The sequence below is a fragment of the Camellia sinensis genome, chromosome 9 (assembly GCF_055761805.1).
Source record: "Camellia sinensis isolate YWXY chromosome 9, ASM5576180v1, whole genome shotgun sequence".
Classification (NCBI taxonomy): Eukaryota; Viridiplantae; Streptophyta; class Magnoliopsida; order Ericales; family Theaceae; genus Camellia; species Camellia sinensis.
Window position 1 is genome coordinate 6,320,091 of NC_138969.1, and position 16,631 is coordinate 6,336,721.

A 16,631-nucleotide genomic window follows, 5' to 3' on the forward strand; every position below is an offset into this window, starting at 1 on the left:
TTTATATAATGGGACATAAATAAAAAATAAAAAATAAAAAATAAGAAATAAAAAATAAGAAATAAGTCACATATATAAAAATTTCATAATTTGAGATTATTTTGAAATTTTTTTATTTAATATATTTTTAAATTTTTTATAAAAAAATAAAATAAAATAATATAACCTAAATCAATACATTTAATTTAGTTCATTCTCAAACTATCCAGTCTCATATCTATATCTTGTTTTATTAAATTTTTTGTGCAATTACTAATATTTGAAGTACAACTTTCTTTTTGCATTGGAGTATTTTTTTTAAAGCAATTTTAGTCTTCTAGAAAAGTACTTAAATTTAAAATCTTAGAATAAGATTTGTTTTGATTGTAACTCTCCAACAACAAGTATAAATTAATATTTAGATTTTAAATTGGGATTAATTTTCATATAATGTTATATTTCGTGAAAAAAAATATTATGAAAACTAATTTTTAGAGTAACTTTTCAAGATAAATAGCATTTTTAAATATCCATTCTATTTATCATTTTAAGTTCTTGTGCATAGATTATTGATAATTTTAAAAAAAGAAAAGAAAAGAAAAGAAAGGGTAATAGATCCATCTGATAAATTATGTAATTAAATCATATATGTTTAAACAAATAGACAATATGTACACTTTCGAGTATATGTTACATAATAAAGATAATGAAATCATCAACCAACAATCATCGTATCAATTTAAAATTTTTATAGATGATCTATACACAAAAAAAATAAAATAATAATAATAATAATAATAATAATAATTGAATTAAATGATGGATTTATGGTAGACCTCACAACCCAAACAACACGGTCCATTCCATAACTAGACTAGAGAGAAGCGTCTCTTATTTGGTTTCATTTTCACAATTGATTTTTTGAAATATTTTTAAAACTTATAAACTAATTTAACAAAAATAAACACTAAAAAATATTTTCCTACCCCCAAGAAGAATAAAATCATAGAAAAATAACAAGTGTTTCATTTATTTATGTATTTGCACCAAATGAATTTTAAAAATTTTAGAAAATAGTTCAAAAAATCATTCTAAAGTTAAACCAAACTGAGTTATCTGTTTTTAAACACAGCAACACCATAACTACAGGCATACTTTCCCTTTGCGTTTTGCAAACTTAGGTATTCTATTATATCAATTGTAAATTTATGGGAAAATTTCAGTGACGTGTATGTTTCAAAGAATAATTAAAAATAAGAAGTTAATAGTTGACCTCATTTAACACAAAAAAAAAAAAAAAAACGCATGCAATAATTCACGTGTTAATTGGATTAAAGCAATACAACCCGGCCCAAACTAAAAGAGGGAAAAACAGAGGCCCAATAGGTGCAAGCCCAACAACTTCCTGTCAAAATCAAGAAGCCTTTGCGCTCTCTCTCTCTCTCCCCGAAAGAATAAAATTGAGCAACACAAGCTGACATGAGAGAGCTAATATCGAAAAAATAAAAATAATTAAGACCTTCACTTCCTCTATTGAAGAAAAAATATTTCACACGACGGTGATGTTGTTATTGACATGGCTTATTAAGGATTATCATTTAACTCGAAAATTCATGAGTCGATTTAATTCTATCCAATCCAAACTTGTTTGGGTTAGGTTAATTTTGAATTGATTTTGAGACAAGACGTCAAAATCCAATTTGTTAGCTTGCGAGAAAATGCTTGTTAGCCTGTGAGAAAATACTCGTTCACCTGCCTAACAAAACGTAAGAGAAAAAAAATTAAGAAGGTCCAAAATTTTGATGCCTACTTGCTAGGCTAACAAAATGTAAGAGAAAAAAAATTAAGAAGGTCCAAAATTTTGATCCATTGGTTAATGATTGGCCATATCATGAGTTAATGATGAATCAAGTTTTATTTATTTATTTATTTTTATTTTTAAATTTTTTTATGGAGGAATCAAGTTGTTTACAGCAAAAAAATTCTTTGGATAATCACAGGATTGTGAAAGATAAAAATAAAATAAATAAATAAGTACAAATGTATTGACATTCATAAAATCATACAATAATATTAATCTTGTTAAATTTTTTAATTACAAATACAAATGAGGTGACCATGGATTGTATAGGATGATGACCCATAAAACCTCAAATCTTTGCCATTAGTTTATCAATCAAGTGGCCTAGAATTGAATATGATGAGCTATTTTCTTTTACAACCACCATGTTCTTTTTCTTTATTTCCATCACCTCCTTCCTTACATCACCATCATTATCTATCAGCTATCTCACCCTTCTTTGCCAACACAAGATCAAACTTAATGCCCCACTCCCTTACACAACAATGGACATATCATATCACAAACTCTCCAAAATTAAGTTCCAACGACAATGTGAAACAAATCACCAGTCCCCTTGTGAACCAAGATGGTAACTTGTAAGATCTATTCTCATACTAAACAAATTTTAGTTATTCTTTTTTAAAAATCCGTAAATCAATGAATATGACAGGTAATGCGGTAGTTAAATTAAGCTTAATTAAAGAATTAAAATAAAATAAATAATTAAAGATTTATATTGATGGAACCGCTAAAAGATTAATAAATAAAATAATAATTTATTATGTGAAAATTTTAACGAGTCAAAAGTATTTTAAATAAATTTTAATGTCTACCTATACTTTAGCTTAAAAAAAAAACTAGTCAAATATTTTTATGAAAAATATTTTGTACCATTAATTTAACATCACTAACGCATCCCTCTATTTTTATTTTATTCCAACGCTCCACTAGGGGGTCAATTATCTTCAATTAACTAATCACTGTCCTCTGATTTATTAAAATGTTTTTAAAAAATTGCTTTTTTCAATTCAATTCAATCCGATCAAATCTCTTTCTCGATTGTCTTCCTGAAATGAAATCGAAGCTCTATCCATCTGTAAAAGTTGGGCGTGGAAAACCCTAATTTTGATTTTCTCACTCATGATGCTAAACCCATCGGATTCATAGAATTGGGATGAAGATAACAGAAATTGATTATCTGAATCTGGTGGAAGTGGCATTGTCATACTCGACACCTTCATGGGCAACTCTTGTTGCTGGTGCTTTTGTGGTTGTCACTCTCACGCTCTCAATCTATCTACTTTTCGAACACCTCTCCGCTTACAAAAACCCTGAGGTCTCTTCTCTCTCCACCTCTTCTTTACCATTTCAAGGATTAAACTTTTGTTATACCCTCTGTTTTATTTGAATTTTTTCTTTTTTGGGTTTTCTTTGACAGGAGCAAAAATTCTTGATTGGGGTTATCTTGATGGTTCCTTGCTATGCTGTTGAATCAGTGAGTAATCTTGAGTTTTTGACTGATTTTAAGATGATTAAAGTTGTTGCTTTTATGATCCATGACTTGAAACATGTATATTGATCACTATATATATATATATATATACATATGCTAGTGATTACAGATAAAAGAATAAGAAAAAAAAAGGATGGTTCTTTTTGTTTGCACAAAGACCCTCCTATATATTTTCATATGAACGGGTTTTTCTATAGTTTTTTTGTTTATATGCTTAATCTTTGATCATTCAGGAACCATGAACTTAAGCTTGACCATTATTCTTTTCATCCTTGAAATCCCTTTTCTGAAAAAAATTCTGTTTTTAATATATGAATTATTGGATGTGAATTTTGGTTTTCTAAAGCAACTTCCAATATTAAACAAGAAAAATGGTGCTCTAATAGCACCACTAATGATGTGGCAGTGGGCTATGCTTTTTTTTTTTTTTGGGTGGTATTTCCAATGCATTAGTGCTATTAGTGGTCTTTTTTTTATTTAGTGGTATGAATCATTGCTGTATTAAACAACTATCTTGGATAGTTGGTCTAGAAATTGGTAACTGAGACACCTGTTTAGTGACTAAGAGTTCTAAGTACATGCTTCAATAGTATGTGTAACGTGTTGAAATGTGTTCCACATCGCCCGGAGTTGCCCCATCTATTCTGGTTGTAAGACTCCAGGTTCCTTCTCCTTAATACTTGGGTTTTAAGGAGAAGTGTGGGCTGGACGTTTCAATTTGGTATCAAAGTTTGGTTGGGCCTATGATTGGTGTGTCGTTTGTCTGGCTACTGTATATTGTAGTCTAGGAGGGTGTGTTAGAATGTGTTCCACATCGCCTAGAATTGCCTCATCTGTGCTGATTATATGGTTTCAGTTTTCCCCTCCTTAATACTTGGATTTTAAGGAGAAGTGTGGGCTGAGGTTTTCAATTTAATGTGAATGGAACAAGTTAATTTCATTAGAATCAAACTGTGGAAAGACCAAAGAAATGGGAGTGTTGCCTGGCACAAGTTCTTGAACAGAAGCATCAAATGAAAGGACCGTGCCTGGAAGGACCGATTACCTTACAATTAACCCATTTGGCCAGAAAATTCTGCTAACTTCATAACAAACTCTTTGTGGACCACAAAATTTACACACTGATACTCTAAACTGTTTAGCTATTTTAGCTGGGATTTTGAACTTCAGTAGATGGTATAGTGGATCTTCGTCTTTTGAAATGGCAAATTGGACAAGATTAATCTTCCCTAGCAAAATAATATATGCTATCTTCTGAAGTTCTAGAAGCCTTTTGGTATTTTCAATCATACAATTGAAACCAAAGAATTAGCCGAATGGTGCCAAACAAAAGGGCCACATCTGGAAGAATCAGACTACCCAACACTCAAGCCTTTGTGACCACTGATCATAAAGTTTTTCCACTTTGTAGTCCTCTATTGCCTCCAGATGTTGACAAAAAAAATTAGGTTCACGTAAAATGTTAGCTTCTTTAGTTGCAACCTCAATGGCAGTAGTGAAACTGTATATTGGTTAGGATGAATCTTGCCTACCAAAAATGTTTCCTGTCTTTTAAAGTTGGTGGAAGTCTTTTAGTATTTTCAACCAAAAAGCCTCCAGAATAATTGAAGCAAGAAGATTAGTACAAAAGTGAAAATGAAAAGAAGAGGGCGTGTGATTACATAAAGTAGCAATGCGAGAAAGGAATGTATACTTGGGAAGGGCACCTCTGTTCTTAGTGATTATTTTTTTCATATACATCTTTAATTTCAATCTGATACAAACAGTTGAGCCTTTGTCTAAATTCATTAAGTCACCTGATTTCTCCTCCCACTCCCACAGTAGAATTTGTCAAAACACTATATTTCTTCTTATTGCTTTGCTTTATTTTAGCCCTTCTTTGATGCATCTTTCCTTAAGATGTAAGTTCCCGAGATCAGGTGTAATTGTTTAGGCCTTTTTTTTCTCTTATTCTTACCTTCCCTTTCTTAATATCTACCTTCCTACTTTTGTTCTTTATCTTTGCCAGATCTTTAGACCATCTCGTTCCTTACTTTTTACTTTCTAGCTTCATTCTATTGGTGCACTCAACTCATAAAGGTTTTCCTGCACCAACGTCTTTAAGGTAATGAGATTTCATATCCTGGAACTAGAATGATCACTGGAAAAAAAGAAAAAAGGTTGAGAGTTAAGAATATGGTATATACTTATTAAGTAGAGATTATGGTATGTGTTGTGGGTAGACCCATGCAAAAATCATTAGCACTTTCAATCTCTAACTGTTGCTTTTGGTGATTTGACATATTGATTCATGCTAATGTTATTCTTAGTTTGATTATTTTTCTAACATTCTCTGTGATTTTGAAGATTCCTTTTATGAATTAACCTAGTTCTTCTAGGTGGTGATGTATCATTTTAACTCTTTAACTTATTTATTTATTTTCTCTCTCTTACTTTTCTACAGTTTGTATCATTGATGAACCCAACAATTAGTGTTGATATTGAGATACTACGTGATTGCTATGAATCCTTTGCCATGTATTGCTTTGGAAGATATCTTGTTGCATGTTTAGGTATGTCTCTCTTTCACACTTCTTTTTTTCTTCCTTTGTTGTTGTGTCTTTTTTTTTGGAAAGTCACAACTTTATTTTCCTTGTAATTGTAAAAGTTGCTTGCACATATCAAATTGCTTTAATCAAAATCATTAGGTTCTAATTGGAATATGTGATTCATATTCTACAAAGTGCTTGGGATTGCATATGTCAATCATTACAAAAGGGATGTAAAGGAGAACAAGGTTCCTCCGAAAAGTAAAAGAAAAATCAAGAGCTACAAATCACAAGCAATCACTTTAATCAAAAACAAGGGAATCCCCTTAAAAACAGGAAAAACTGACCCCCAAAAAGAAGCTGAGAAATGCACTTTTTCCCACAAACTCCATAAATCTTTAAATTTCTCTTAAAATTCTTGAATTCCTTTCTAACCAAATTATCCAAAACACTGAAGTTTGGTTCATTGATGGAGCACAACCTGTTTATGACCTAACTGTTGGGATTTATGCCATATCCCGCCAACGCAAACGAAAGCACACCCATGCACACACCAAAGAGGAAAAAAAATCACACAGATTTACCTGATTCAGCCCAAATTGCTTACATCCACGGGAGAAAGAGCTTCCACTATGAATAAAATAGAAAATACATGTGAGATTAGCCAAAACACTCGAAACCCACACCATTACTCGAACCCCATGCTCAAGGGTAATTGAGCCCTTGCTCACCTGCAATATTTTTTCTCTCACCCCTTACATCTCTATTTTTTTCCCTCACTACTCTCTCAATCTCTCTCAGAGAAACCCTATAGTTTACATCATGACTATTTATAATAGTCTACCCATGAGAATCGTAGTTCCATACAATTAGATAACCAAATCCTATACATATTAGGTTTCCCATTAGATTCAGAACTCCACTATCCTAACCCAAATACATGTATAAACCAACCTAATAACAGTATGGAACCCACCTTTATCACATGGGTTGACTAATCCTAACACTAACCTCTTTTGTTAGTTTCTAAGTTTGGTTCATTGATGGAGCACATAGATGTTTCAAAGTTTTTGCTCATTACATTAGCAATCCTTTTTTTTTAATTTATATATATATATAGTCTATGTATGTTTTTTTCTTCCTTCTTTGAACAATTTTGTGGTTTTTTTTTTTTTTTTTTCCCTCACTATTTTTTTTTGGTTTCCTTTGTCCCCCTTTTCATGCCTCTTTTTGGATAAGGTGGGGAGGAGAGGACCGTCGAGTTTATGGAGAGGCAAGGACGTGCAAAAATCCCATTATTGGATCATGGTATAGAAAAGGGAACTATAAAACATCCTTTCCCCATGAATTATTTCTTAAAGCCATGGAAATTGAACCAATGGGTTTACCAAGTTATCAAGTTTGGAATTGTTCAGTATGTAAGTTTGATCTCATGCAAATAAGTTTTACTTTGCTAAAATTATTCCTGAATTCCTGAGTCAGTCAATTTATGGAACAACGCATTGATTGCTTTGGCAGATGATAATAAAGGCTGTTACTGCTATTTTATCAGTAATTCTTGAAGCCTTTGGTGTATATTGTGAAGGAGACTTCAAATGGGGATGCGGGTAAGATAATTTTTTGTTACAAAATATATTTCTAACTCGTGCAACAAATTACATTCACATGTCCTTCCATTGATCATTCCTTGTGGACTTGCATGTAATGTTCTTTGTATCTGTTTTTTCTGTCTACCAATTCTTAATGCTTTTATGTCTGGCATTGAATGCTAGACATTATGCCAATTCCCAAAAACATTATGGATGAAGGCTTGCATGTATGGCATGTGCTCCAATAGCCATGTTTGTTAGAATCTTACGATTCACGATTAGATTCATATGATTCGCTATGAGTTTCAAGCAAAATGATTCAATTCATGCAGTTGAATCTTAAATTGAGTAAATCTCACTATTCAATTCTGATTCAATCGATTTAGTTATGTTTACATAATGCATGAAATGGTGTCGTGTTCACAAAATAAAAAAAGAGATACTAATTGTATTAATATATATTGTTTTATTTGTATATAACATATATATACCTACACGTGTAGTTTATATTGATATTTATTTCATTATAAACTACACATTTAGTTATATATATGTTATATACATATATAAAATTGTATATTATGCTAAATAAAGTGGATCTTATGATTCATGGTTCACTATTTTTGCAAAAAAATTCAGTTTGATTCGCTATTTGACAACAATGACAATAGCTGTCTATACTATGCATTGTTGTTAAAATCCTGATCTGGATTCTTACGATCGATTTGGGCAAATTCATTCAGGTCATGTGGAAAATCCCTTGGAGGTAGGATCTTTCGCATCTAGTGGCTTAATTTTTTTTGGATCATGGAATTTTGTTCCCACCTGATCTGATTTTTAAGCCTTAGTATCTTTATATGGAAATGTTTTTGTTGTTATTTTTATGTTTGTGGCCTAAATAGCCATTTTGCACTAGGTATATATGAAATAAAAATTAAAGTCATTTTTAATTACATAGTCTTAAAAAAATTGTGGCAATAAGCATTTAAACGTTGTGGCAATTTGGGAAAACTAGAGAATTGAAGGAATGTTGCTACAATTTGAACATATCCATCTCCTTCTTTAGTCCACTCCACTCTTCAAACATGCTTCATCATCGCTGTCTCTCCTCCCTCATTGCTTAGTAGGTGATTTGATTGGTTTTCTCCCTTTTCCTCCATTTAATCAATTAGCCTAAGGTTAGTTTATTTGTTTTGTTTCTCTCTCTCTCTCTCTCTCTCTCATTGTGGCTGTAAACTAAACTACAATCTATTTCTAAATCTTTTTACTCTCTCTCTCTCTCTATTTATTATCATTATATAATTACTACTACAGAGTGCAAAGTTCTTTTTTGCATAAAACTCATCTCTACCGCTTTTTAATTGTTTTTCCCAGTGAAATACAAGGTTTTTTTTACTACTAAAATTTCTATTGTATATGTTTATATTTAGTTGGTGCATTTTTTTTTTTTTATAACAATATCTCACTTATCTCTAGTGTAATTTAAGTTCATTTTATGTCTACTTTGGAGAAATGTTTTATGTTTTATGTTTTATGTTTTATTCATATAAAGTGCTGTCAACCTACTGATGATCTCCAATAAACTCCCAACCTACTATCTGCATGTATTATTGTCATTAACTACTCTTCTAATTTGCCACAACAACACTAAGAGGTGGTTGAATTCTCTGTTACAAGCACCAGCCCAAAATGTGCCTTTTGCGAGTGTGTTACACAAACAAGCCTGTGCTAAATATTATTTCCAATTATTCTATGGAAGATAGAACCTTGAACAATATGCTATTGGGAGTGATTAAACTAAGAGAGCAAATAAGTTTGTGTAATGTAAAGATCATGCAGTTCTTTGTTCCTTAGTATCTGCAGGACAAGTAGGAAAAATAAGAGTACTGTAGTGGGCCTTTGACACATTACGATATTTCTCGGGCTAACAATTGGCTGAAAGAGACTTTTTAAGGCCTAGTCCTTAGAAAAGAGGTCAGTTCATAAAAAAGGGCCTAATTCAATCTCATCTGACCTGTGCTTACTTATTAAGCTTAATGAATCCCAAACCTTGATTTGGTTTTGAAGCTAAAACAACTACAACAAAAGCTCTAAGCAACTTGGTGATCTCTAACTTTGAATGACCATAAAAGCTATGCATGCTATTCAAATAAATGAAGGGTGGAGAATGACCATACCAATTATACAACTGGGTTACCTTGTATGATTTGGGCACTAGTTTCATCATCATGCTTGGAGGTGGATCTACGGAAAGAGATGAACTTGTTAGTTGAATTGTGGATGTATGATATGGGCTTTGATCCATTAGCCGTAAAAAAATTGCTAAAATTCTTATCAAAATTTTAGTCCTTTATTCTTACAGCCCTTAGAAACTTAATCATTAGATCAGGTAAAAAGAATTAATAAGATTATGGATCAACAGAAACCCACAGTTACGTCAGTGATTGTGCATGCATAAACTACCAGTAGAATGCTCATACCACCTATTGATGTCTTTGCAATTTCTTCTGCATGCCTCTACTTCATTTGAATTCCAATTTGACTTGGCAGAGTAGATGTTCTTTTACTAGTACAAATTACTGAGTTTTGTGTCTTGTATTGTGCCATTTTGATATAATTGGTTAGCAATTTTTATTTTTTCACTTTCAAGCTATATTTTCATATCAAATTGCTTCTACCATTAAATTGGCATATAATATTAATAAAGTCTCCAAGAGAGCATTTCTACATCAGCCTTTTTCTTTTTCTTTTTTGTAGGTATCCTTATATGGCTGTGGTTCTAAATTTCAGTCAGTCATGGGCTTTGTATTGTTTAGTTCAATTTTACGCTATCACAAAGGAGGAATTGGCGCACATCAAACCATTGTACAAGTTTGTGACGTTTAAATCAATTGTGTTTTTGACTTGGTGGCAAGGTGTGGCTATTGCCCTTCTGTATGCCCTCGGATTATTTAAAAGTCCAATAGCCCAAGCTTTGCAGTTTCAGTCAAGTGTTCAAGACTTCATCATTTGTATAGAGGTATTTGTCTTCGTTTTGATATGCTTCTGGTGAATGATTTACTTATAGTAGCTCATTTGGTGATATTTAATGGATATTGTTGCTCTTTTATGCTTTTCCCGTCTGATCTTCAAAGATGGCTGCCACTCATGTGGTCTAAATTTTGATGGGATAGCTTTTAGGGTCTGTTTGGATGGATGTGAATTTGAAATGTATGGACTTGACATTAATCATTCAAGGAGAATAACTCAATTTAGATTTAACTATGAATTTCAAGATTGAATTAAATAGATTTGTCATGATAGATTTGAAATAACTATATAAAAGTAGTCATTTGAAATCATGCTAAAGGCTTCTAGCTACAAGGATCCTATTAAAATACATCTCCTTTTTCAACTTATCTTCTATAATTTTTCTCTCCACCTATAATAGTTAACTCCCCAATATTTTTAACCTCAAATCCTTTGGTCTAAAATCCGCATCCATCCAAACGGATACTTGGTGAGTCTATCTGCTCAGCCTGACATATTTAACTTCAGTTGTGCTACCCTGAACGCATTTTTATTTTCAAATCTGTACTTCGGGCTTTTCACTATCTGTGTCGGGTGTTTATTGGATTATTCTTGGATGGCACTATTTTTTTTAAATCACATTGTAGTTTTAAATGGATCTCATTTCATACAAAAAGTGCATTTCCTTTTAGATGTGAAGTTATTATCATTAAAATTTGCTACAAATCTGTAGATTGGCTTTGTAGAAATGTCAAGCGAGTTTCTTAGTCATTAAGTGTCCACTGTCTTTCTTCAAAGCAAATAATATTGTGATGTTCTGATTATTAAAAAGTTTTATAGCAAACTCTTTGGGAACAATTCCAATTTGCATTTACCCAATCGCCGTCGGACGATGTTTCATGATTTCCCTCTATACACATGGAAACAGGCTATTTTTAACTATTATCATCCTTTTTTATGGTCTACAAGATAGCAATATACTGATGCTGAAGCTGTCATATAAAATATCTAACTTTAACAGGTCTTTATGTATTCATCCAGCACAGATGGGCATCGCTTCCGTGGTTCACCTATATGTGTTCCCTGCCACGCCATATGAGCTAATGGGGGAGCGTTTTCACGGGAGCGTCGCAGTGCTCGGAGACTATGCATCTGCAGACTGTCCTCTTGATCCTGATGAGGTGAGGGACAGCGAGCGCCCTACTAAACTACGGCTTCCCCAACCTGACATTGATGTTAGGAGCGGAATGACCATCAGAGAAAGTGTTCGGGATGTTTTCCTTGGTGGTGGTGAATATGTAAGCTTTCTTCAGTTCTGTTGTTACTTTGTCAGTTCAAGCATGAGCTAATTGTTCTTCAATCCTATTGTCACGTAGTCGCCAGGGTATCTGAGCTAACTTTTGTTGCTGTTGGCTGAAAACTTAAGAATTTTTTGCCGGAGTATATAAATGTTAGCCAAGTAATCATGGTATTAGGATAAATGCAAATTACACTAAAAATTGCTACTCCTTACCCCCATGATCTTTTATTTGTTTCAATCTGAACCTTCTATTAACATTCTGTCTTGAAGAGGACAAAAAAATAGTATGCGAGCTGCCTATACCAATTTCTTTTTTTTTGGGTGAGTAAGTCATAAAATAAAGACAGTAAAATGTACAAGTTTACAAGGGGCATACCCCAGGTATGCCCTACAACAAATAATAAACGACTACAAAATATCAACATAAAACTACCACTACACGTCCTACAACATGAACCACCCCCGCAAAAGCTCAATCAAGATGGGAAAATATATGCATATCTCTCACATATATGTATATAACACACCTCTTGAATGAACATTTTTGGTATAAAATTCCCATGTACAGAAGATTGGGTTGGTGGTGAGGGGAATGTAGCAATTTTTAGTTGAAGGGGTTAAGTGGCAACAACCATAGTTGAGGGTGGTAAAGTGTAATTTTCCCACGTAAGAGCAACCGTCGGGGATAGTAGGGGACGTGGTCCAAGTGTTGAGGGTGGAATTGCTTTCCGTTGTAAATTCATCTGTTTTCTATTGATGTTGGAAGTGGGCCTTGGTCTTGCATCTTGGAGTCTTTAGATAAAATGAATGACTTGTTGATACCGATTTTGTAATTTGTTAACCATTTTATTTTTCATTGTTTCTGCTATGTTTCGGTCCTGATAATGCTGTTTCACCTCCTTTTACAGATTGTAAATGATGTGAAATTCACGGTAACTCAGGCAGTAGAGCCCATGGAGAAGGGATTTACGAGGTTTAATCAGAAATTACATAAGATCTCGCAAAATATCAAGAGGCACGATAAGGATAAGAGAAGGACAAAGGATGATAGTTACATCGCCTCATCATCCCCAGTGCGGAGAGTAATTCGGGGTATAGATGATCCCCTCTTAAATGGAAGTTTTAGCGATAGTGGAGTCTCGAGAGCAAAAAGGCACCGGCGAAAATCGGGATATACCAGTGCAGAAAGCGGGGGAGAGAGTAGTAGTGATCAGACCTATGGTGGGTATGAAATCGGTGGCCGGAGATGGGTCACCAAAGATTAATCAAAGAAAAGCGTTTATACCAACCGGAAAAGAGGGGAGAATAGTGCTTCAGGCATCACATTTAAAAAACGTCATTTTTTGAGCATTCACCGATGTCTCGTGTGATTTAATTGTACAAGACGGCTTCAAGCGCGAGGTATTTGTGCCCTCACTTCAAAAAAACTTTTTTGCTTTGCGCATGAGGTTGTATTTGGTCGGAGGTTATTTTGTTATTTGGATTTTTGTTTTCTTTTTATCATATGATTGCTGGTGGCTTTTGCTCAAATTTGTGGTATTACTCATGATTCATGTAATGTTTCCTCTATAAGTGATGATGGGCTTAAAAAAAATGTTGTATAGAGAGCCCTCGAAGGCTTGTGTTCTATTATGAGCTCTCTCTGTATTAGGATATATCAATTTGCTTATTGGTGGGAACTGCACACAGCTGTTTTCAGGAAACACTTCAAAAACTTACTACCACATGATGAAAGTGGATCTATTAACACGACGAAGTGTGGATTGGTAATGTTTATAGCTTATTATTTTTTATTTACAGGTAATTATTAAATACGTTTATGCTTATTTTTTATAAAAATGAAGACGCAGAATATATTTGGTATGCTTGTTTAATTTTTGTTTGTTTGTTTTTTTTTTTTTTTTTTTTTTTTTTTTTTGTGAAAACAAGTAAAAGGAATGATCGGAGGTGGTTGTCACTGGGGATAGATGGTTGGTGGTTGCTAGTCGCGAAGGGTGATTGTTGATTGTGAGATGGTAGCTAAAAGTGATTGTTCGCTGTAGGAGATGTTTACTACAAATGGTTGTTAAATGAGGTAACCTGCAATGGTGGCCGGAAGTGGTGGTGGTGATGAATAGTGAATGGTGGCAGAAGGGAGTTGGTGAAGGAGAACGAATTGAGAACCTTCTATTTTTTATTTTTTCCCTAAACCTGTGAAACCAACAGAAAACAAAAATAGATTCCAAAGTAGTTTTTATTTACAATTTTCAAAAATTTTATAATTATAAACATAAACATTAAGGGTGTGTTTGTTAACGTTTACGTTTTCAGTTTATATTTACAAAAATTTTATAAATTGGTTTTTGTTTATTTTTTATTTATTTTAAAAAAAAACATAAACTACAAACGCGTTTGGTAATTGACAAAATGTTTAAAAAAATTTAAAAACATAAAAAAGAGTGAGAAATGGCAAGTGGTCGCAAGTGGCGGCGGAAGAAGGTGGTGGAAAGTGGTGACGGTGGGTGGTGGATAGTTGGTGGTGGGTGGGTCGGTGACAGTGGCGGGTGGATAGGTGACAGTGGCGGGTGGTGGGTGGTAGCGAGTGGGTGGTGGTGGTGGTGGTGGTGGTGGCGGCGACGGCGACGGCGACGGCGAGTGGTGGGTGTGGTGGCAGGTGGGTGGCGGATGGCGAATGGTGGTGGGTGGTGGCAGGTGGGTGATGGTGGCGGATAGGTGGCGGGTGATGGGGGGTGGTGGTGGTGGTAGGTGGGTGGGTGACGGTGGCGGGTGGTAGGTAGTAGGGAGTGGGTGGTGGTGGTGGTGGCAGGTGGGTGGCGGATGGCAGGTGATGGCGGATGAGTGGTGGCGGCAGGTAGGTGGTGGGTGGTGGTGGTGGTGGTGGTGGTGGGTGGGTGGGTGGGTGGGTGATGGTGCGGGATGGTGGGTGGTGGTGGCGGTGGGTGGCGGGTGGGTGGGTGGGTGACGGTGACGGGTGGTAGCGAGTGGGTGGTGGTGGCAGGTGGGTGGCGGTGGCGGGTGGTAGGTGGTAGCAAGTAGGTGGTGTTGGTGGTGAGTGGCTGGTGGGTGGTGGTGGTGGTGATGGTGGTGGTGGTGGTAGCGGGTGGGTAATAGGTAGCTGGTGGTGGATGGTGGTGACAGGTGAGTGGTGAGTGGTGGTGGCGAATGGTGGATGGTGGTGGTGGGTGGCGGGTGGATGGCAGGTGGGTGGTGGGTGGTGGTAGTGGTGAGGGGTGTGTGGTGGTGGCGAGTGGGTAGCAGGTGGGTGGTGGTGGGTTGTGGCGGGTGGTGGATGGTGGTGGTGGAAGACAGTGGTGGAAAATGGTGGCGGGTGGTGGCTAATGTTGGGTGATAAAAAAAAAAAACTCAAAACGGAAACATATTTTTTGTGTTTTTATTTTTTGGCTAAATTTATAAACCGAGACTACTAATTTATAAATCAAAAATTTTACTAAACAAGTTTTTATTTGAGTTTTTTAAATTTTTATAAATATAAATAGAAAACTGAAAACGTAAGTGTTACCAAACGGCACCTAAGGTGTTGTGTAAAGTTTATAATTTTTTGTTCACAAAAAATGTTAAATTTATGTTTATTTTTAATAAAAAAATAAAAATAATATTATATTTGGTTTATACGTATTTTGAAAACTTGGGAGACAAGTGGCCACGGTAGAAGTTGGTGGTTGAAGGTGGATTGTCTAAAGTGAATTGTCAATAGACGGAGTTGATGGTTGGAGGTGTTGATGATAGGGGTGAGCAGCGGATATATCGATTCGCCAAAACCGATCGAAACGAATCGATCCGTTGCATTTTGGACGGATGCGTGATGACGAGCGGACGGTTGCGGATTGATTTTCTCCAATCCGCCAATTTGGCGGACGGATGGCGGATTTGAGCTTCCTTTGGCCGCAACCGAACCGTCAAACCGCGAGCACCCTTAGTTATAAAATTTTGTGTTTTCAATTTGTTTAAATATTTTATTTGTGTTTTCAATTGAAAAAGAGTTCAAATATTCTGTTGAAAAAAAGTTTTCAACTTGGATATATTTTTTGAATTGAAAAAAATAAACATATTATTTATCTATATTTTTTGGTTTTAAATCTAATTCTAAAAGTAATAAATAGAAAATATAACATATGTTGGTTGGTTTTTGTTTTAAAAAACATATATAAATGTAACAATACAGAGACATACAATCTCTACTATTGCTCTGCTCACGGTTTTGATGGTTTGAATTGTTTTTATATTTTAAGAACCACAGATTGTAATATTTTATGTGGATGAGGCATGCTGTGATTGTAATATGTGGATGAGGCATGCAATGATTGTGATATTCTAAAGTTTCAAACTTTCTTTCTTTGAATGACGCATGCAGTAATTGTAATACTTTTTTAAGTCATTGACTGTAATACTTTTTTTTTTTTTTTTTTTTTTTTTTTTTTTTTTTTTTTTTTTTGAGGAAGTGCACAAGTTGAACTATGTTGAAAATTTATAAAATTTCAAACCGCCAAACCGATTCGCATCCATCCGCCAAACCGCCAATCTGCTCAATCCAAATCCGTTGGATTGGCGGACGGATGCGGATTGATTTTCTCCAATCCGCCAATCTGACGGACGGATGACGGATTGGAGGTTTCGTGGCCGCAACCGACCCGCGCCCACTCCTAGTTGATGACAAGAGGTGATGGATACAATCAGAGATGGTGGCGGGCCCCAAGAGATGTTGATCATAGGTGGAATTTGATAAATTTTGTCAACTAGTTATAACGTTTTAAAAATGAAAGTAGACACAAAATTAATTTTTATTTGCAATGTAAATTTTTTATAGTAAATATATATGGGTATCTAGTAATAAATTAGAGGTTTCATTTGG

The 16,631-nt window shown here is 34.6% G+C and overlaps 1 protein-coding gene and 1 long non-coding RNA gene across 2 annotated transcripts; both read left to right on the forward strand.

Moving 5' to 3' along the window:
- The first annotated feature begins 2,734 nt into the window (after positions 1–2,734).
- On the forward strand, positions 2,735–13,393 carry LAZ1 (organic solute transporter ostalpha protein (DUF300)). The gene is made up of 8 exons (XM_028231408.2): positions 2,735–3,158; positions 3,261–3,317; positions 5,779–5,887; positions 7,103–7,281; positions 7,382–7,470; positions 10,210–10,471; positions 11,508–11,759; positions 12,670–13,393. Exons 1-8 carry the CDS (start codon positions 2,997–2,999, stop codon positions 13,024–13,026), a joined length of 1,467 nt encoding a protein of 488 aa, XP_028087209.1. The 5' UTR covers positions 2,735–2,996; the 3' UTR covers positions 13,027–13,393.
- A 55-nt stretch (positions 13,394–13,448) lies between these two features.
- On the forward strand, positions 13,449–14,014 carry LOC145798472 (uncharacterized). Its single transcript, XR_014339350.1, has 2 exons — positions 13,449–13,561; positions 13,691–14,014. It is a non-coding gene; the product is annotated as an uncharacterized LOC145798472 (long non-coding RNA).
- The last annotated feature ends 2,617 nt before the right edge of the window (positions 14,015–16,631 follow it).